Raw genomic sequence first — 23,083 nt, 5'->3', positions numbered from 1 at the left:
TTGTAAGCTGCAACGAGAACTAAGGTAATACAGATAATCTAGGGAGAAGAACTTTGGTCATTCCTATTTCCTGATACAGATCTACTGAACCAATAATCCTTAATTATGGGTTAGGTGCAGTGCTGTCACTTGAGCTGGAACCAGGTGTTTTGGGAGCAATCGGAGCAGAAATAGGATCCTTAGCCTCAAGGCTCCAGCCAGTAGCATGGTGGTGCATACACACAGGAGGACAGTGACAAGTGCTTTCATTTAAAGAGGTGGTACTGTGATTGAAACGAAGAAATGTTTGGCGAATAAAGGATCTAAAGAAGGTGTGAGGCCAAGGTGGCAGCTGTCAACGTATGTCATGAGAGTGACCAGTCTGTGATGCCATTAGCGTGGCTCTAGGCAGGACTCTGAAATGGCCGTCAGCCTGCTCACGCGAAGATGTGAGCCACTTTTGTATACCCACATGGTGGCTTTGTAAAACACTTGGCTAAGTTTTTGGAAACTTAAGCTGTTTAAAAAATTAATACTTTTTTAAAAAATCCAAATGATCTACAACTGCATTTAGGCTTATGCAATTATTATTTCTGTTTTGATCTGTCTCTTCAAGGATTCATATTCATGCTTGTATCTAATTAAACCTAAATCTATTATTCTAAGCCTCTCCTTTCAGTTATACGCTACTTCTCCTTTCTTTTAATTTTCTTTTCCTTTTCCAATTTTGCCTAGAACAAGGAAAAAATATTACTACAAGGGACTGATAAGAGCTATGAATCAGAAGAATTCATTCTGTGAATAAGTGATGATGTAATTTACATTTTGGATGAGTTCAGTGAGAAATAGTGATGCCATCTCAGCTCTAAAATAATCCAAGAGTTAGAGGAAGAAATATAAACAAACGTTCAGGATTTCAGTAATTCTGCATAGAAATACTGATTTGTTATTGGCTTGAGGGGTAAATTGCAACAGTTTATCGTACTGTCATTTTTCACCCGGCATCATTTGTAATAGTTGTCCTGGACTTTTTCTGTTTTGTTGAAGGTAAGCATGGAGACCTAATTGTGTCTTAAAGATGCAGCTTAGCGCTCAAAGGTGTTTTCTTGCTCAGTTTACCTTTTCTTACAATGCTGTCTATTTTCAAACTGTTTAGGAGATGTTTTTTTCTACATTCTCATACTTCCTCTTCCCCTTGCATAAAGTAGGACTAAGTTCTCTTTGCTTCTGTGGTTGGTTTGTTTGTTTTTGTGGTTTGAGAGCTTCATCACTCTTCCTTTCTTTTCCCTACCTATCTATGGCTAGGCTTAATGTCATGTAAGGGTACAGTATATAGTATTGGAAAAAGCTTTTTTATATCTCAGAAAGGCTTCTATTGAATTAACTTGGAAATGTGTAGATTCGTACAACTCTCTGGTGCTTTGCAGATCTCATAAGCTAAGACAAGTGAGAGGAAGCACATCATTTTTCCTCTCCCTTGAAAGCAGAGCATAGTTCTGTAATGTTTTCCCCCACCTAATCTGGTAGGACTCTTATTTTATTTTTCTTAATTTGTTTTCTCCCCCTCCCACTAATTAACTGACTTCATGTACCTGATAAGAATTAAAAATCCATTTTGAATTCCCTTGTGCCCAAGACTGGGTTCACTTGAAAGGATAGACAATATAGATATTTATGTCTTTAAACAGCTGGACGCTTCACGGCAAGAAGTATATCTACATTCAGCTCTGAGACTGTAATGGTAAGGAAGGATGATTCATACAGACATCCACGAAGTCAGGATTTATCGTTATCAGGCCCCTGCCTGTGAGTGGGTACTGTGGTCGAGTTGCACCTGATTAACTTTTTTCCACCAAATCCAGGGGAAAATTGGATGTTCTTTTACAAAACTTTAGACCTATGTAAATTATGTTTGTCTATGCTCTTTTTTTTTGGTGAAAAATGGCTTTTAGAAAATAAGTCTTTGAGAACTCCAGTTGGCCAGAGGCTGGGAAATGATTAATGGGTCCTGCTGTCATTTGAAAGTACCATCACATAATTCTTCCTCCATTGTGATGACTTTTTTTTTGAAGTATCGCTCTTGCTCTGTAATCTCCAATAGCTGAATGGTACCTATACAGAGTGGTTTTTCTGCTGTGATTGAAGTAGTTTCCTATATGCAATCGCTGTGGAGTAGAGGTGTTTTTTAATGTTCTGGTCAGATAGAGATTGGTTGGGCTTTCTGCTTTTATTTGGAACTCTTCAGGCTTGAATGTGCATAAGTGAAGGGATCTGGTCTGTATTGTGGGGTGGGGCCAGATCAGTTTGAGAAGTAGCGTGCCAAAGGGCTGGTGTAAGGCTCAAGACTTGTAGATGGATAAAAGCTTGCTTTTCCTCTAACTTAGGTTTTTCACAAAACATCAGCTGTGAAAGAAATGTGTGCAATTTAATCTTTCAGTATTAATGTAGGCCAGCTGGGAAAACTTGTGGGCAACATCAGGCTGGTATTTGACATTTCATGCAGTAACATTATGCTCTGGTTCAGCATCCTACATCCTAAAGGAACAGAAATGCAGGATGTAACAGTTTCTGTAAATAAGCTTATTTCCCCTGGGGAGAATCCTTCCTTCATGTGTCCATTGTTTTCTGGAAATTCTGGTATATTTTCTTCTGGATTTTTTTCTGGAAATTGTGATAAAGGCTGGTCAATACACTTTTTCTTGAAGTAGTCTGAGGATTTTTTTTTTTTAGGATAGCTATGCAGGAAGAAGTAGAAGCATTTGTTTCAGTGCTTCTGCTTCCTTAAGTAAAATTCTGGTGAGGTGCTCAGTACATGTAATTGATTTCCCTTTACAACCAATGGTTTATTGATGCACATACACTATCCTGCCTAATCAAATATGTAATGAAGTACATTATTTAATAGGGCTTCAAAAGGAGAGTCAGGTCATCCGGAGACGCTGGACTTCAGTGATTTATTTTTTTTAAAGGGGGGGAGGCAGTGACACGTTGTTAATATGTGAGTATTACTGATTGCTTTTTGAAATTATCCCTTACCAGGAACTCTTGAAGGAAAGAAGAGGGAAGTTCTTACGTGGGTAGGTAACTGAGGGAAAGACGGGAGCTAAAATTCAAGGTTTCCTAGCCAGCTGCTATATGGCAGAAGGTTAACGTGAGCGGTCTGCCAGGGTCTCTGCCAGTACTACTGATACTCAGCTTTTTGACCAGCTTGGAGGAGAGAATGAGCACTGAGGCGATCCTGTTTCCTTGATGATACTAAAGTAATTAATGTATTACAGACATAACTCAAGTGTGAAGCACTGTAGAAGAACAACGAGAGATTTAAGGGGTATTAAAATCGTAGATGAAATTCAGTGTAGGTAAGTGTAGCGCAATACAGTTGTTCGTGTTTGTGGAAGGAAAGAGCCCTGATCTTAAGCGTGAAATACCTGACTGTGAAGTGATTGTTATCCCTTAGGGAGATCTTGGGGTTATAGTGAATGCTTTCTGGGAATACTCAGGGTAATATTGATAAAGTTAAGACACGTGTTGGGGAAGGGAAGAATGGAGACCCTCATTACACAGCAGTAAAAATCCAGAGTTTCATCTTCTCCAGAGTAGTATGAGTTAGCCCGGTTTTCACCCTTGTCTCATCTTGAAAAAGGACTGGAAAACATCCACAGAAGGGCAAGTGATTAGAGATAAGGAATGGCTGTATTCAAAGAATGAAGGGCCTCTTCAATCTCAGACGACAATATGTGAGGTGAGGAGACAGTGAATGCTCCTTTTTTCTTCCAAAACAAGAATAAAAGGGTTTCAAATGAGGCTAGCAGATGACCAGTCAAAACCCAGAAGTGTTTCTTCACACAATGCAAGAGGCTGTGAAACACCTCACCACAGGACGCTGGATTGCTCAAGTTCTGCAGGTCAACAACAACCAGCAGGGCTTGTGGATGAGAAATGTTCTCGCTATAAAACCTCTACCTTCTGCTCAGGTAGTCCTAAGAAACTATTTGGGATTAGTGACTTCATGTTCTTGCCTCTTCAAGTACCATGCCCTTTCTGGATGCTGTCAGGGGAAAGGATAGTGGCAGGGGGACTTCTGGTCTTACCTGTTACAGCCGCTCGTATCTTTATGTGCCAGTTGTCAGCTACGGCTCCTTCCTCCTTGCTCTGTAACTCCGAGAAAAGTCTGGCCAGCCCTTATCTGTGCCCTTCACCTTTAGGTAGCAGAGGGCTGCTATCAGGTTGGGCCTCTCCTAGCTCCCTGTGGCCTTCTCTTCTGCAGGTGAAACACGGCTGCCCCTCTCAGCCTCTTTGGATGTTGTGTCCACCATGTTGGTGGCCTTCTTCCGGACTCGTCTCCGCTGTGTGGAGTGAAGGGCCTGAAAACCAGACATAATGTTCCCAGTGAGTCTGCCTGAGTGCTGAGCATAGGGAATAATCGCTTTTCTCAAGCTACTGCCTCCAGCGTTGCTAATGCAGCCCAGTATGTGGTTAGTGTTCCTTGCCACAAGCCTGTTGCTCACTCCTGTCCAACCTGGGGTCCATCAGGACCTCTCCATCTATTTCTGCAGAAGTAGTGTCTGGAGTTGCGTTGTGTCAGGTGCAGGGCTCTGGTTTCTGCCTTGACTGAATTTCATGAAGTCCTTGGTGCATTTCTCCAGCTTGTCAGGCTTATTCTGGATGGCAGCTCTACCATCCAGCGTTATCAAGCACTTTGAGTTTGTTGTCCTCTGAGCTTGCTGACCAAGCCCCATTCTGCAGAGCACTGATGAAGGCATTTATATGAGAGCTGATCACACTCCTTGGGAGTCAGGCAGTCTTGACTACTCGTCAGGTGGATTTTGAATCTCTGACCATTGTTCTTTGGAGCCTGGCTGCCCAGTCGGTGCCTAAACCATGGGTATTCCACCCAGTTGGTTTGCATCTCCCCAGTCTGGCTATGAGGGTACTGTGGGAAGACCACATCAAAAACTTTACTAAATTTGGCATGAAGACCACCAGGGCTGTCTTTCATTCAAAAGTAGTGGTTTCATCACTGAAAGCAGACAGTGCCAAGCATGATTTCCTCGTGGCAAATCCAGGCTGGCTGTTCCTAGTCACATTTGTGAGCTTGGAAATGGCTTCCATTGGAATCTTTTTTTCATAAGTTTCCCAAGAACTGAGATGTAGGAAACTACAAGCTGGTCTTCCTCATCTTCCAGCTTCTCTTCTGGAAGTGAGGCAATAAGCTTGCCCCTTCTGGTTATTGAGGACTCTATGTGTTCATCGTGACCTTTCAGAGATGACAGCAGCTTTGCAGTGTCATCTCGTGCTGTCTTTAAGACTGCTGGGAATAGTACCTCTTCCCCAGACTCAGCTGCTTGGTGCAGGAGCTGGAAAGCTTGGGAAAAGCCCTTACAAGTCAAGACAAAGAAGGCATTTAGTGCTGAGGCTTTCTGTTGTCCTTTGTTGCTAGGTCACACATCCAGTTCTGTAGACTTCATCTTCCTTATGCTGCTGATGTGTCTATAAAGCTTTTGTCATTTTAACTGCTTATTAGTTAGAGCTCTGGTTGAATAAAATGGGTGTATGTGTTGGCCGTGCTGGCGATGAGTGCTGGATTTCCAGCTGTGACTCAGCACGCTTTGTCTGTTGTGGCAGGATGAGTTAACACCTCGGCAAAGGTCTGGCCACGATTCATCTTGCTCTTTCTCACACCTGGTTGAAGGGTTCTGTGCTTGGGAGAAAGCACGTTGGGAAACCCCAGTGCTTAAGGAATGAACAATGACTGTGTAGGTCATGGAAGGTGACGGTTTGTATTAGGGCTAAAACATCACAGTGGTCTCAAGATGTCCTTAGTGGAAGTCAAGGTGCTAAAAGCAGCGGAAGTCCAGTCTGGTGCTCTGACTCCCACCGGTGTTCCATGTCTTTGAGGCACTGGAGTTTTCTCGATCGATATAATTAAGGAACTTGGGGAGGGGGATTTCCATTTTACTCTCCCTTTCTGTAGCGTTAATGGCTAAAGATGGTACCTCCTCGTGGCATGGTTTTTGAAGCCAATTTTCCCTGACCCTATAGAGAAGTTTGGGGTGAGGTAAGAATATTTATGGGCAGCCCATTTCTATATTTTCAATTTATGAGTGGGGTACTGGAGGTGTATGTGTAGATGTACATAGAAAATCATGAGAAAAGTGGAAAATCTCATTAAAATGTTGCACAATTAATGCAAAATCTAAGGTGGATATGCATTGTGTGATGCTATGTAGAGAATTGCCTGTTTCAACTTTATATTTCTGTACTGATTCTTTTTATAGTGTGATAATAACTACTTGGGAAACTTATACTGTTTGCTAACCATCGGTATAGAATATATGCAAGGATTTAATACTTACTGTTTCTTTCCAGTTTTAGTATGTATTTAGAAAAAGTCAAGGAAATAGTCTCATTTAGTAAACGAATGGCTTACTGCAGGATGTATTTTGATGGAAATGTATTCTGTAGATAACTCAGTCAGTCTGATTAGCATTCGCGGGCTGGAAGGGGACCACGTTTGGGCTGAAGGCCAGGCAGTTAACGTCACAGCTGAGTTCCTAAGTCTAAGCTTAAAAACTGCTACTGTCATTCTTAGCTCTGCTGTTTTCCCTTCCTTCCACTCAACTCAACAACCCAGGTATGAGTCTCAAGGCTGCTTGTAGACCCAGAAGGATCATCGTCTAATTCTTATCTCGATTGAGAGGTGGTTGTGCTGTCCCAGAACATGCTCCACCAAAGTCTTCTGGCTTAGTAAAACTGCAGTGAAGAAATGAAATGAAGACAACACTTGGATCAGATTATTCAGCTGTGGCTATCTCCCTGTTAGTAGTTAGCACCTAGAAACAGTCATGCATGCCACTTGTGGAAGTCTCCAGCCAAGCAGACTGTCCTTAAAACTTGAGTAGAAAAATTCTGATCTTGGAAAAAACTTTCCCTGCTGTATTTTTACCCTTGTGTGGGCTGTTCTGACTTAAATCTTCAGAGCAATCTGCCTGAAGTTGTACCCGGTTCAGTGCATGCTTCAGTTGGTGCGTTTGCAGCTGTGGAAGTTGAAGAAAAGACGCAGAATTGATTTAGTGACACTGAGTTCAGATGTGCTGCCTGCTAATACTTTGCATCTGTCCCTCATATCCTCCTGTGCACTCGTGGTGCTAGGCAGCTGCGGTGTGGTTTTTTCAAGCTTTAATGACTAGGACAAACTGGCACTGAGCTTCTCCAAAATACTTTCTGGTCAGTTCTTGCAGCTTTATTTCAATGTGCTTAAAGTTCAGTAGAGTTTTTCTTTTTTTAATTTTTCTTTAAAGTAAGCTGAGTTCTGTAAACTGGTCTTCTTGGTGAGAGGATAGCTGTTTAATCCAGGCTTGGTAAGAGCGTGGTACTTGCAGTGAAAATGTAAAGTCTCTACCAGGCTTGTGGCAACTGATAAGCAAAATTTGCAGTTGTCATGTTCCAGAAAGTTTGGTGTCCACTTTTTTTTTTATAACTGAGTGTGAAAATAAACATGAACCATAATAAAGAATAATCTTCTCAGAATTACATTTTTCCAAGAATATCTCATTACTTTTTCCTTCTGCTTACTTCGATTATTTGAATAAAAAGTGCAGTTATTGTTACAGAGCCTGTAATGTTTTGAAGAATCTCATGATAGAGCACACTGGTGCTGGGTGGAGGGATCCCTACCAGGCTGCAGGAGCTGATCAGGAAACAGAACCGATGGGTCAGGGTGCAGAGCCTAGACAAGTCCTCTGTAAGGAGCTGAGCGGCTGCAACTTCTACATTTTGGCATTTTTAGAATCCAGGTCCGTAAAGTCTGCAGTTTCCAAATACTGCCTAAAAACTGCAAGCTCTATAGTAAGAAACAACTGCCCAAGCAAGCTATGAAAGACTTTGGTAAAGAGCATTTACTACTAGTTTATCAGTTGTGCAAATTCCCTTTTACTCTTAAAGTCATTCCCCTTGATATGTTACATTAAGTTATTTGGCAATATATTTGATTTTACTTGTAGAGGATATAATAAAACACCAACTCCTAGTTTCTTCCACGTAAGATATTAAAAAATCTTGGTTAGAGGGGAAGTGGCTAAAACAAGATGCAAAAACCTTTTGTACCACAACACAATATGAACGGTGTATGAGGATGCCAGCTGAAATTGAAAGTCCAGTTGTTTTAAATGTCATAGGACCAGGGACTGTGCCAGAAACTTGCATGCAACGGAGACAGGGCATGGGAAACGGGAAGTGTTACTGTGCTTGCGCGTCGATAAAGAAACTAAGGAAAAGGGAGATTAAGGGTAAGACTTTCAAACTGGCTAGGTCTGTGTCCAGTTCAATTGCTTGTTGAGAATTTAACAAAACCTCTTTGGTAGTCAAGGAAAGGTGCCTCAAGTCAGTAGTAACTTCTGTGGTTGCTGACTGAAGCACCTTTACGGAGTGATGCAGAAAGCTGATTAGCAAAGTACTTGCAGAAATTAAGCCCAGTAAATATGGGTAACTGAAGAAAATGTATTTTTCATTGAATAGTAAGAACAAGCAAAAAAAAAAAAAGGCCAAGTTGTCTGTCTGGCATCAAGTTGTGGAGTTTAAAACAAGATTTCATTCTCCAAAACATGAAATATATTCAAAATAATGTGCCCCTATGCCCCACCTGCTGTCTGTAGAGGAGCTCTGAAACTTCTAACGTGTGTGTGTGTGGAAAGGGAGAAGGAAAGCAAGGGCTAAAGGTGGAATAAAAGGTGGTTATATAGGCGAGCAGGCATTAACAAGCCCATCATGATGTTTTATTTTGTGGCTTCGGTTTGGGGAGGGGATGGATTGTGGTGCTGGGGTTTCAGAGGAGCTTATACAAGGCAAATTACTGTTTTATCGTGATGCTTCCTGTGGTAAGGGTTTGTTCTGTCTTTTGTTCAGGTCTTAGTGTGAGATGGCAAAAACCAGTAAATAGATCACTTCTGTCTTCTTAGGGAAAGAGGAGCCCTTTCATATCTCACCAGGATGTTGTTAGTACTTCTGCAAATCAGAACAACCCGTTGTAGGACAGGTGGAGTGTTAGCAAGCAAGTGTCATGGCTCATCTTCATCATGCTGAACCTAAAGCCTTTATCGGCACGTTTCTAATGGTGAATTGCGACGGTTATGTAGGATCCTCTCTAATAGAGCCTGGAAAGAGAGTGGACCCTGGGGACACTTCTTGCATGCAGCTAGTTAGAAGGAAGAAAATGGAGGCAAAGTTGATACAAGTGATTAGCAAGGATAAACTTGAAAGATTTGTAATCAAACATATACACGGTATGTACCAACCACAACGCTGATTTGCATTTCCTGCTTTCCCCTCGCTATCTAATCTGGTTCTTCGCTAAATTACACCTTTGATCAATGGAAAAGCAATCAAGGCTATAGTAACTACCTGAAAGAACTTCTGGGCTTTTTTTTTTTTTTTTCAAGATAAGATAGAGATGAATTATGCATGGGGCGCTGGAATGTTTAGTTCTGAAACTCCTGTTGCCGTTGGAGCTCTGAAGTAACAGAGCTTCGTGTCTCCAGTCCTGGTGCTGTCGTGGAAGCAACGTGCTGGGAGCAGCTTAACTTTGTAAGCTTTGTCCAAATCTTTAATAGCCTAAAATTTGACCAGGCTGTAGGCTACTCCCATATGTGTCTGTAATGGCCATCAGTAGCAGCTTCAGCATGGCTGCTTTGTAAAGGCGTAGGACAAATAAAGGACGGGGGACCTCCAAGAGCAGTTTGTCTCTAAGCCAAGGATGGAGTTTTAAGGGGATTTATCAAACTTCATCATACAGTGTGGGCTTTTTCACCGAGAGGAAACTTGCCTGAAATTCCTCTTACAGTTACAGTAATACAAGAGCTAATAATAAAAGTAGTACTTTGTGGAAAGAAGCAAGTAGGATACCTATTAAATTTCCCGAGTTACTATTGGTATACCATGTATAACTTTGTCAGAAGCCAGCATGCATAACACATGCTTTCCTTTATACATAATTTTTATTTGTTTTCTCAACTCCTGCAGGAAAGAAAGTTGCACTTAAAATCATGTTTTGAAGGGTGATCTCTTGTAGTTTAGTTGTAGCTTTCCTTTAAATACACGTTTGCCTTTGCTTTCTGTTCTCGCTGATCTGTTTTTATCAGTGCTTGCTAAAGTCAAGCCAGGATAGGTGAAATTGGTATCAGAAAAGAATCTACAAGCTTTTATTTCCTGTCACTGTTCTTCATAATCTTTGAAGTGCCTTTGAATCTTTGAAGTCTCCTTGCTGAGAGAGCTTAAATAAGGGCTTTGATATGGGAACTCAAGTTCAGCTCGTGACCTCCAGTGTCCTGGAACCTAGGTGTTTTTCTAAATGCATCAAATAAAATCATCCGCTTCTCTAAACTCTAGAAGACCTTTCCTTTAGTACAGAAATTCTAATGACGTGGTTTTGCTCCTTCAGGTGCCATATGAAACGCTGAACAAACGGTTTCGAGCCGCACAGAAAAACATTGATCGAGAGACAAGTCACGTTACGATGGTTGTGGCAGAGCTGGAGAAGACGCTGAGCAGTTGTCCTGCCGTGGACTCGGTTGTTAGTCTCCTGGATGGAGTAGTTGAAAAACTCAGTGTTCTGAAACGAAAGGTAAGTGGTGGTGTACCTCATTATTGTTTTGTCTTTACAGAGTTAACACAAGTGTTTTTCTGCAATGCTGTTTGCTTAGATTCGGTTTTCAAGGTATAGGTATTAATGGCACTGTAAACAAAGGCCTGAAAATGCATGGCAGAACATCAGAACGTGCTGAATCTTGCTTTACTGTGCTTATGAAATGTCTTAGTGCTCATGACTGAATAGGAGGAAGAAAAAAAACAACCCTGAGAGGTAAAATTGATGTGTTTGCAGTCCTGAAAATGAATTTCTCTACCGCCAGAAAAGAAATGGCAGCAAAATAAGTAGATATATATCAATTCCTGCTCATTTAATGGGAATGTTTGTGTGGTTGCTTTAGTTCCTTGCTTGAGGAGAACAAGGTAGGAGATAAGTCTAGAAAACATGTAAACCCCATTGGAGATAATTGCTTGTGATGCTGAGGGTTCTTTGCAGGAAAAAAGTGCAAGTTGTAGTGTATAAAGCATGTTTGTTCTGGATTTGTTACTTGAACACTTTTTGTAGACAGTTAACTTGCAGGTTGGAAGGTTCCTAGGTAATATTAAAAGCATTTTAATTTTTAGCAAGGTAACTGTGAGCGGTTAAGCTTGGAACACTTGTCTGAAATGCATCTGAACTTCCATGCCTTTAAAGCATCTTTCTAAGAATGAGTTAAAAACAAAATATAGTATAGGGCATCCCTATTTTCGATGGGAATATTATTCATGCTGAGATTCATCAGAAAACTTACTTGAAATAAATCTTGCAGAAGAATGAAAATAGCTCTCTTGCCAGGCGTTCGAGTAGTGCTTCTCTAAAAATAAATAGACAAAACAAGTGGTAGCAGAGGCATTTCATTAAAACTTAAATGAAATAACCAACAGATATAAATCTTGAGACTATTAAGTGAAGTGTCAAAATACCTTGGAGGTTTGTGACATAAAAACACTGTTGTATATGTTGATTTTGGGGTTTTCTGCTTGAACAGGTTACTTAGACACTGAAAACCTGGTCTGCAAAAGACATCATAAATCTAATCGCTGTTTTCGTTTTTGGGTTGTGAGACTGAGAGGGTTTTTTTTCCACTTGTCTGTTACTTACAAAAAGAAATTACTGCTGTTTCTGAGGTGTTAGATTTTACTTGTAGGTGTACAGTAATGATGTGGAGGAGTAAGTTATTTACTTGTTAAATCTTTGCTGACTGCAGGGGTGTGTCTGAAGACATTGTTGGATGTTTTGGGTGTAAGGCTTCATTTTAGTGTAATTGCTCACTTGTTTTCGACTGTCTGAAAGACTGTGGGGAATCTTGTATCTTCTCAGAAAGGACAGTAGGCAAAAAATAAGTAAATCTGTTTAACAGTAAAAAAAATTCTGAAATACAAAGGTCTTGCCTCTGCTCCAGATTCTTTACTCTGTCTTCTCTGTAATCTGTCCAGAGCAAAATGATTGTTTTCTTTAGTGTCTGGACCCAAGTGGGATCTCTGTTTCCTCCTGTGTTTAGGCAAGGATCTGAGGAACTGCTGAGATGACTGCAGTAGACGTAGATGAGCCCTTTATTTAACACCTTACTCTCCCTTAGAGCTTTTCAGCACAGCAGGTTTCTTGGGTTCTGAAAATGATCCTGAGGAAACCTAGGCCTTTGTGTTTTCCCTTCTGTATCCTTTTTAATAGGCTTGTTCCCTCAAGTTCTATTAATGTCCAGCAGGGCAATTCCACATAGACTTGCTGCAGAGAATTTTGAAGAGGATCTGTGTCCTTTCTGAATGCATTAAAGGGACAAAGGGGGGAGGAATATAAATACAGGTACAAAACCATATAAAGAGAACCCTTTGGAATGAGAAGGATGCCTTGAATTCTCCTATTTGTGTTGAGAATAATTCTTGTGGTTGTCTTCACATCTGATAACACTGCAGAGATAAAAGTGAGAGTGTGTTTTGGCCCGAGTTAGTGTTTTCTTGCTGAGTAGGAAAAGACTCAGTTTATAACTTAAACAAAATACTGATCTCCAAACCATATGTTACAAAATAAAGCTAAATTTAGTAATAAAAATAACTCAGCCTACAGAAATGTATATGAATTACAGTAAAACATCTTGTACAGTGATTAGGGGGTTAGATGTTGAATTTTATATGAAGGGCCAGATCAGAGGCAGGCTTAATGGGGGCAAATGCTTGGCAGGATTTTCTTGTACAGGTTTTTATTTCAGCTTGCTTTTCAAATATTAACTCTTCCATAAGAAGTCTGTAAATGAACATACGTGGTAAAAGCAATTAGAATCAGCCTGTACTTCTGGGGCTGCAGGTGTTATCCAAGGATGATGCTGCAGCCTGAATAGCTTGAGTACTGAGAAGGGAGCCATGTCAGTATGGTGCAGTGTGGGCTGCCAAAAGCTACCTGCTTTTTTAGTCTGTGCCTGATTGACAAACCTACTTTTTTTTTTTTCCATTGTCATAGCCATGCAGGTATTCAAACACAAGTTTAAAGTCGCCACGAGTCAGGTAACCCAACGTGAAGCTGCACTGCTGGTGATATATCACAGAGGGGAAAGGCAGTAAGCCTCCGTCTTCTGGTTTGCTTTTGCCTTAGAGGCATAGAAGTACTGCGAGCATTCTTGAGTTGTGTTGTCAGATGTGGCTCACAGCTCTCACGTGCTGTGTATGGAGTCAACTAGCTTTAAACTACAAATACAGCTGTAATAAAATTGCCTGGTAAAATTTGCAGCATAACTAATAAACCATGTAACTTTAAGGTTAAAGGAGAACAAGTATGACCACAGTATTTGTTTTCTTAACCAAAAAAAAGTTATGGGAATATTGTTGTATGTGTTTTGCACTAGGCATACCAATATGTAGATTTTAAATAAAAAAGTTAGAAGAATAGGTGCCTTCCAACTGAAACTATTCTCAATAGATCGAGTCCAACTGTTTTTCCTCTGGATAAATTTATTTTTCCAAAGTAAGTAACATTAGATCCATGTGGCAGAGGTAGGTAAAACAGTACAGGTTTAACAAAGCTGATCAGAAAAATTACTCTAAGACCTTTGAATTAAAGGTGCTAAAAGGCCAAATGTTTATATAATTTTCATTATTACAGGGACTGATTAAAATGGCTCCAGTGTATTAGAAGTAATGTGGTTTGCTCTGCGTCACTCCCCAGCAGAACTAATTCAGTAGGACAGCTGCTTGAGGAAGAAGCCATGCATAGGTTAGAGGTGGAAATTCATGAGTTCCAGTTGTTTGGACAAGATGACTGTGAACCTCCATGGATGTCTTTGCAAGGCATTCCAGCAGTTTCTGCTGTAGTTGGTATCTTGCCTTTTTTAGACCAACTAAATGTTAATCAGAAAAAAACGTTGCTTAGAAGTGCATATGCTCATAAGTAATTGTGTTATGCAAAAACTGCTGGTTATTAATATGCAAGAGTGTCTCAAAACTGGGCCAGTCATGCTGAAACCTCCCTGTTAGCATGGGAAATGTCTTTCTAAATGACAAACACTATTGGTAGTAACTGTGCAGTACATAAAGTATGCTTACAAATAATCCCTATTTATTTTTTTTATTTAAAAGCAAATGAAAAAAAATGTATCTCTGATTGTTCCTGTTTAATTATTTCTTTTTAGGCAGTTGAGTCAATCCAGGCTGAAGATGAGAGTGCAAAACTTTGCAAACGTAGGATTGAGCATCTGAAAGAACATAGTAGTGACCAGCCAGCGGCTGCAAACATGTGGAAGAAGAAACGTATGGATCGTATGATGGTGGAACATCTTTTACGCTGTGGCTACTACAACACGGCTGTAAAGCTAGCAAGACAAAGTGGTATTGAGGTTGGTAGCAATGTGTACTAACTTAGGAAAAACAAAATGGTAGTAAAGCTAATAGAAACTAGCTACTTTAGCTCTATAGCAGCTTTTTTATATATAAGAATGCCTTTATCATTAATGTTGGTCTGTTTGGGCCTGCGTGTGTTCTCCTTCACATAAATTGTACTTTTGTGCTTAATAAGCCAAAATTGAAGGCATAACTTTTAGTCACAAATGAAATGCTTCTGGACAAACTCCTTGCCCTTTAAAAATTTAAAATTCTTCTCAAATGTCACGGTGAATTTCTTGTTAAAGTCCTTTAGGCTGCTGACTAAGCAGTTGGTGGAGCTTCCCATCTGTCTAGCTACATTCAGATGACTTGTGTAGGTGAGCAGATTAAGTAGGATGACATATGCTGGTTGCAGGAACAACTGTTTTATTGTATCATCCTACTATTTAATACATTGAGAGGAAAGCTGACTTACACTTTGGAAAATAAATCTTGATATAACTTGGATTTATTAGTACCAGTATGTCTTACGTTTATGCTGTTTAGTTTATTTCAACATCCAGAATTCCATGGTTATCATTTTCCTTTTCATTTGGTATCTAGTTGGTGCTGCTTTTATCCCATAAATGCCTATGCAGTATTTGAACTATGTTCAATAATAGTTTGGAGTTCGCATGCCTTGACGTAGCTTCTTTATGCAGTGATGAATCCATGCTGTTGTCTTCTGACAGCCACAATGACATTAAAACTGTTATTTTTAACAACTTGCTGTTTATTTAGAGACGTTTTGTTAATTTTTAGGTAGCATTTGCTATTTGATCCTTAGTGATTCTTGAATCTTAAGTTCTTTTGATGTTCCTGATTTCAGAAGATGTCCACCTCATCTGGTTAAAATCCAGCTTTTGTGGTGATAGTTGCGATAATGGTATTTTGAGTTACGTACTCTGCCTTTCTCAGGTGACATAGCTGAACACCTCAACTAGGTCAGAGAAACTTGAAGGGATTGTAGTTCCTGGTGTCAAATCACAGTGTAAGGATCTGTTCTTTGTCTTACACAAAGACCATTATCTGTTGCGTGTCCCTCTTGTTCCCCGGCTGCCTTACCACTCCGATTCTGTTCAAGCTGCAGTGATGTTGGTAAATTCCAATGAGGAAGCATCAGATAGACATGGAATGCAAGGGAGAAGGGAAAAAAATGAATTACAGACTGTTGGTAGGAAATAATCTTGCTTATACTCACTGAAGAGTTTGCTATGCCTCACTGAAGACAACCCATGCATGTGAATCAATACAACAGGGTGAGACAGTTATTCAGGGATCCTGTGATTGCAGATGAACGGTCAGCAGCTCTTCCACTTGTGGTAGATGTCTCCCTCTGTTTTAGCAGGAGCTCCTCTCCTGCTGAATCACCATGCTGTCATACTTACTAGTTGTGCTGAAAAAGCACTATGGAAATATTTTTTCACTTGTATTGTAAGATCTATTATGCCTGACTAAGTAATGCTTAGCTCTGGTTTAGATACGCACGTGGAAGTCTATTGTGATACGCTGCAAGACTGTGGTACAAAGCAGTGCACTTGTGGAGCCTTGTAACTTCTCACTCTTGAACAGGAGCTTTTGTTTTTGTTTTGAATGTATTAAATAAGCTTATTTAACTTCTGCCTCCAAGCTGAAGTATTTGTATTTGCATAACATCAAAGCATAAAACAATTTAGTTGCGCATGTTGAATGCAGCGAGACCGTATTTCTTCCAGCTTTCTAAAACTAGGCGTTTTAGGCAACATTTGAGTTTACTTTTTGGCTAACTGAGGATAGGCTTCGCTTAGTCTCAACACTGCTCTCTCTTTCTTACTGTACGGTGATGTACAGCAGTAGGATTTGCAGCAGTAGGATAATGAGACCTGATAGTCGCACAGAATTTGTGGTGTTATGGGTTTAGTAACAGACAACTTCCCTGTTCTTTGTTCCTCCCTTGCTGAAGGATATGAGCATTGAATCGCTCTCTAATGCTTAATAATGCAGCTCTGCTGTGGAGATTACAAAATACCATGGTATTTTTCCTTCATCCAAAGTAATATCTTTCTGTTTACCGTAGTCTTAACTGTAATTTTGATAAATGTCTCTACCACTGCTGGCTTCAGGATTGCATTTCTGTGTAGTGAATCTGGTTACGTCTGTTACCTGATTTTTTTGATACATCAAGACAATCTTGTTTCCACTGAGTAGGTTCCGTACCCTAAGCAGGAACTTGGAAAAGGGACCACAAAATCTGCATAATTAAGAGCAACATTTCTTCTTTTCTGAAAGTTCAGCTTTGTGCTTGACTTTTTTTTTTTTTGGCACGTTCTGAGAGGCAGCACTTGAGTTTCCTCAAATCCTGAACTGTTAGAAGTTGATGAAGGGTAGGTCCTTTTAGCACAATACTTAGGATCAAAGGATTGTGGAGGAGATGGGGGAGGAACAAACCTTTTGTTTTTGTGGAAGGGGTAAAAAAAAAGTCCAGCTGGAGGCCAGTCATGAGTGTTGTAGCCCAGTCACTACTTGATCCAGACCTGTTCGACATCATTGTTAATGACCTAGCTGATGGAACAGAGTGTCTTCAGGAAGTCTGCAGGTGATAAAAACCAGGGTGTGTGAGTGATACAGCAGAGGGTTGTGGTGCCCTCAGAGGCACCTCAAATGGCTGGAGAAACGAGCAAATGGGAACCTCATGAAGTTCAGCAAAGGAAAGCAAGAGCCCTGCACCTAAGGAAGAATAACTCCAGACACCAGAACATGCTGAGGGCTGACTGACTGGAAGGCAGCTTTGAAGAAAAGGATGGGAACGAGAGGTGAGGCTGGTGGACAAATGAACATAACCAAGCAATGCACCCTTGTGGCAAAGAAGAGTCAAGAGCACTCAGGGTTGCCTTGGGATGAGCATGTCAGCAGGTGTGCAGAGTGGTGCTCCATCCTCTCCAACACTGGTTAGACCTATCTGGTCCTGCATCTAGTTCTGGGATCCCCAGCAGATGTGCTGGGGTGTGGAGTCTCTCTGTCCTTGGAGATGTTCAAGACCAGACTGGCCTGGGCACGGTCCTGAGTAATCGCTTCTGTCAACCCTACTTTGAGCAAGGGAATTGGACAAAACTTCCAGAAATTCCAACCTTGACCATTCTGGGATTGTTCCTATGATTGCAGGCCAAATGGCTGAAAACACTGCCACTGTTTTGAAAGGCTGAAGGAAAGAACTTTCCCCCTTTCGGTTGCAGCTGGTGGATCCTACATTAAGCAGCATCTCTCAGTAGCTGTTAGACCAGTCTTGGGAACAAGTTTCAGCCTGCGTGTTTTAAGTTCCTTGCATGGCTTCTGAATGCTAAGAGACCTGCAGAGCTGCCAAGGTACTTCATGGGTGGAAACAGTTCAGAAGTTATTCTGCGCCAGTGACCAGTAGCAAACTATACAATCAGTCATATATTTACCAATAAATAGCAACAGACAGCTTGCATGGAGATTCACTATGCACCACGGTGTCCAATATTAATAATTATTGATGAACTAAGGCAAATTCTAGTCCGCTTTCCAAATTAAGTATCTTAACAAGAATGATATTCTTGAGTTCTTGTCATGGAAGCTAAGCACGTAAGAGTTGTGGTTATAAGCTAAGAAGCAAACAGCTATGAAAAGGAGTGCTCTGTGAAAATCATAAGGAAGTGTAAATACCACCATTAACTAGTTCCAGGTAGAAATAAGTTTTGGTGTGCAGCATATATAAAGTATAATGTCACATGTTACCACAGAAATAAACTACTAACATGCACGGTATGAGTTACGTCTTTGAGGAACAGTAACGCTGCTTGGGAAAGTAAACCAAAATCTGAGAATCAAAATAAGAGAGCTGACAGTCAAGGACAGAAATGTCACGCTTGTGCCAAAATAAATACAGGGGGGAAGGGATTCTAGTGCAGGTTTTTTCTTGATGTCTTCTGGCTCACTAATGATGTGAAAAATGGTTTGGTTTGAAGATATAAACTAGATGTTAAGGGTGGTTTTTTATTGCATATAAATGAAGCTCATCAGTATCAGCTTGTTACACTTCATAATGATCTTATTTTGACTCTATTGTGACCTTGCAGTGCAACACCAATATAAAAATGCATATTTTCATTTACAGATTCATATGTTCAGCTAGCTGGTTGTCTATTAACTTACTTTGCTATTCCATGTTCTGCTACATTAAATGCTATTGTATTTCTGTGCCATTATTTGGTAGGCAAATCTAGTTTTAGAAACGTGGTGTCCCAGTAGGAAGTTGGTTGCTGTTTGTAGGGTAAGCTTTATGGTTAAGTTAGGTACGTAACCTTTTGGTTTGTGTTCTTTGGGGTGGTAGTCTTTTAAATTTGATGCTTTTTCAATAGGGTAGGGGAAAAAATGATCGTGATGTTCGCTGATAATGTAATAACAGTAGTGATTGTGCCAATACCACTGAAAACAAATCTAGATTCTGAAGCCACCAGTCTCTTATCATGTGCTGTAAATCCTCTTTCTGTCTTTGCTTAGTTTATTATACTAGAATAAATGTCCTTGCCTTAATGCACATAATGTGCAAGTTGTACAATCACATTTTTTCGTGAAATTATATAAATTTAAACCAAGTATCTGTGTTAGGTCAGGGAGCAAACAATTCAAAAATCTTTAAACTGATGGACAGAAGAGCTACTGCACCTCAGAGTGTATGTCTTGGTGGAGCAGTAGCACTGTAAAGTTGGAGGTATAAGAGAGCACTTAATTGGAAATAACTTTTTAATGGCTTAAAACTATTTAACATGACCTTGCTTTATAGATTATACATGCCAATCAGTTTTGCAAATTGGTGGTCTTAAATCAGTGATTAAGTAGGTGTGTGATCCTTCAAAGACACTTGACTGTCCATTTGCATTAATACCACAGTGTGTTTTTTGCTTTTGAGAATTATTGGAAAAAAAGCTGAGTATGTCACTGACTTCAAAAGTTTTGTGACTGTTGTAAATGTTGGCCTGTATTAGAAAGGCTGCTTGATGTTTAAAGTAGTGTTAAACTAATTAACAACAGGAGATGCCAATTTTCTTGAAGTGGAGATTCAGATCTTCACTGTCTCTCTTTCAATGTGTTCCTTCTCCTGCAGAATTTACTAATTTTTGGTCACTGTTATCTCCTGTAGAATATCAAAGCAGAGTAGACATTGTGAAAGCCGTTCTTTAAACACTTTATCTTTCAAACTGGTTTAGCAAATATTTTTTTTAAATTAGATTTTGATAAGCATAAATGACAGCACTCGCTGTATCAAAAAGCTGATTATCCTCTGTTCTTCCTTCTCTCCATTTTAGTCCAGTTTTTTCTCCTTTCTGTGCATAGATACAGCTTTGGTTTTAATTATTTAGAAACAACTTTGAATGGATTAACCAATTCCGAATATTTGGAAAGATGCCTGCAGCAAACTCAGGTGTTCCATCATCTAATTTGGTTAAGGCAAGTCATGAAAGCTTATTTTGATGTCCCTTGGAATAAGAGAAACTTGTATTTTTCCAGTCAAGTTGCATGGCTCTTGACCAAGTACCTGATCTCTTCATGAAGTATCCCACTGTTCCTTTCCCCCACCCTAAAGCTAAAGACTTTCTCCTCACTTTATTTTTAAAAAAGGTCCTCAAAACTGTGAAATTGTCTTCTGAAGTCTCAGCTGAAGATCTGTTACATGATTTGTGTGTGTTATGCAGCTTCAGCATCAGGTTTTGCTCCAACTTGTGAAATCAACCTTTCACTGAGTAACCTGATCTTCCTCCTGGTGACTTTTTTTTTATATTAAAAAAAAAAAAAACACTTAAAATGGCATGCACTTCTTTTAATAAGAAAGTATAATATTCACTCAAAAGTGAATGCTCTCCAACAGTACTTTTCTGGTCAAAATGTGATAGGCGCTTAGGTTTGTTTAGGGCTTTGAAGCTTGCCTCCTGGTTGTTGACAAAGAGCAGACGGTGTTGAATTTAGAGCTATCTGAATTTTTAAAGGAAGTTTCGTATTTAAGAAACCAATTGTCTGCACCTCTGGTCTGACAGTTGCATATTTGACCACGAATAGCTGGTGTTCTTGCTCACGAGCAGGGTAACGGCATCATGCTGTGGGCAGCGAACTGCAGGCAGATGTACACACCAGGAGCAACGTGCAGGTAACCTGTCTGTTCTTCTGGAGGCTGATCTCTGCTCCCTTGGGCCTCCTTGCACTGCTAAAGCTGCCTTCCACTTTCTGAATGAGAACGGAGTATTGCCATAGACTGATAGTATATATGCAGGTAAGAAGTAAATGCTGTTTGGTACAGTTGCTTTTCTACCAGTCTTCACCCCAAAAGCCTGAAATGGCTGTTCCCATTTAATTTATATGGTTAGGTAAAGTAAGAGTGAAATTCAAGTCAGAAATGGTCACAACAAATGAGAAACATAATACAGTTCAAAAACATTGGATCAGTAAGCTTTTTACTGGAGTAGGATGGATATCAGTAATAATGATGTGATTTATGTGTATTTCTCACTGTAGCAGTGTTTAGGAATACCAAAGTTTGAATGGAGGAGGCTGTATGATGTTAAAGTTAAAAGTTCATACAGCTGCACCCTTAGAAATCTTTAAGGTACGTAGTTCAGGAATGGCTTGTAAGCAAACTCTTGAGTATGTATTAATTCATCAAAAGAAGTTTATATTCATAACGCTTTCATTTTAAATAGGTGAATAAAAGTCAGCATAATACTTGCACATATTATTTGTTTCACTGTCATGCAGGACATAGACAACCTGAATTTCTAAGTGCAGAATGGCAAAAGCCATTAGATGGCTTTGTCTGAAGCCAGTTATTGTGTCCCTCTCCTGCAACTCCACACTAGGGAGATTTGGGACTGCTACCTGTAAAAGAGTCGCTGAACTGGCCAGGATGTCACCTTAAAGCACTAGGCTATGAGCAACTCAGAAGCTCCTTTAAACGTTTTTAGTGTAGGCATAGCAACTTTCGGTAGATTGATATAATGAGTGTTTGGGTGTGTTCATCTGAATTTCAAAGTGCTGTAATTCCTGCACAGCCTTACATCTGCTGTTTGTCTCAAGCATCTGTGGGAATTAGAATTATGTAAATGTGAAATAGGCGAGATTGATCCAAAATAACAAACTTTCTCATTACAAATCATTTGACACTTCAAAGCCAGCAATGTGAAGTATGCGGTGATGCTGAGTGTCTGTTTTTTTAGTCATCTTTTAGACAAATGGGTTAGTTAATAGTAAGTATATCTAGCAGCTATTTTAGTACAAAATACTTAGTCTGAAAGGCTAGCACAATGTACTGTCACTCAAGATCTTGAACTGAAATTTTATCAAGTTATCAAATGGAGATTGTCTAGGTGTGTTAGACTTCTCTCATTGTACATTCTTCCTGCCAGACATTTCCTTAAAAATGTAGATGTTACTCTACATGTCACGCTTTCTCCTATTACTGTTCCAGTGACAGGAGTTCATTATTTGTCAGAAAATTCATAGCTGCTGGTACAGACTGATCCTGCTTGGACAAGAGCTGCAGGGCTCATGCTCACCTGGCAAAGGATTAGTCTTCTTTCCTCTACCACAAGAGCCTACTACAGAAAACAGTCAAAGTAAAGCTGTGACCAGAGGCTTTTTCCTGCCCACTGATGCATCTTAAAAGGTCTGGAGGCTTTGTTGCAGTACCCTGGTGTGGACACTTATTACTGTGTACTGCTGGGTAAAGTGCAGCTATTTGCTGAGCTGCAGCAGTTGCAGAGACAGGAGTACAGGATGCAAAAAGTAGGCAGATAAAACGCTTCTCTTTATTTGGCCCTGCAGCAGTCAGTACCAGAATGTGTGCATTTTGGTGACTACGTCGTAGTAAAGCTGTTGGAAAAAATTGGAGGGAGATGATGATTGAAAAATGCGACATGCAGGTGTGGTACTGGCTTGTTGAGAGAATTGCTGGGTACAGGAGCAAAAGTCGTAATCCACAGGGCTTATTCTAGTGAAGAAATGCTTTTGGAAAAAACAGTACTTGGAATCAGAAGTCCTAAAAAAAAAAAATCAAACCTGAAATAAGACACAAGGTTAGAACAGGATTTAGTTCTTAGAACCACTTGCCAGAAGAAGTAGCAGCATCTCTTTGTGCCAAAAACCCATAATCAGTCGGGGTAAGTTACTGGGGCCTGTCAAAAATAACCAGGTAAGATTCAAAGCTCTGTGCTATACAGAGGTCACAGAAGATGCTCTCATGTGAAGGTTTGACTATGTACAGCAAGGAGCACTGTGTTTACTTTGCAGACAAACTTTTCTGGCTTGTCTGTTGAATCTGTGGTTTGGCCGTCGCCTTGCTTCTTTCAAACAACTAGTTCTGCAGCTGGCTTTTGAGTGGGACATTCCATCAATTACTGTGTTTATTTTTTCTGTAGTGATGTTAATGCGCAGCATTATAACACTTAATAGTAGCTTAATGAACTTCAGACAGCATTATTTTATGAGCAGAGAGTAAGGAGGCCTCTTAATGTTAATTTGCCTTGTTTTTAAATGAACTTCATTAACTGTGATGTTGCTGTTTTGTTACCACCTATAGCATTGTTCATTATTTTTCTCCCTTCTATCTCAATGTCATTTTTACATAGTCTGAATTTACTTTGAAGGA

At 40.1% G+C, this 23,083-nt stretch overlaps 1 protein-coding gene across 7 annotated transcripts in view; it reads left to right on the top strand.

Moving 5' to 3' along the window:
- MAEA (macrophage erythroblast attacher, E3 ubiquitin ligase) overlaps nucleotides 1-23,083 on the top strand; it is a 50,410-nt gene that overhangs the window by 5,636 nt on the left and 21,691 nt on the right. For 6 of the 7 annotated variants that reach the window (XM_083836283.1, XM_083836284.1, XM_083836288.1 and 3 more), the window contains exons 2-3: nucleotides 10,415-10,597; nucleotides 14,220-14,423. In XM_083836283.1, coding sequence (XP_083692409.1) covers nucleotides 10,415-10,597; nucleotides 14,220-14,423 — 387 coding nt within the window. Of the gene's footprint in view, nucleotides 1-10,414; nucleotides 10,598-14,219; nucleotides 14,428-23,083 lie in introns of all 7 variants that reach the window. The other variant, XM_083836285.1, reaches the window with a different exon arrangement.

Source organism: Anser anser (assembly GCF_964211835.1).
Source record: "Anser anser genome assembly, chromosome: 4".
Lineage (NCBI taxonomy): Eukaryota > Metazoa > Chordata > Aves > Anseriformes > Anatidae > Anser > Anser anser.
The sequence above is the reverse complement of the archived record's forward strand: the minus strand, read 5'-3'. Positions and strand labels throughout refer to the sequence as shown.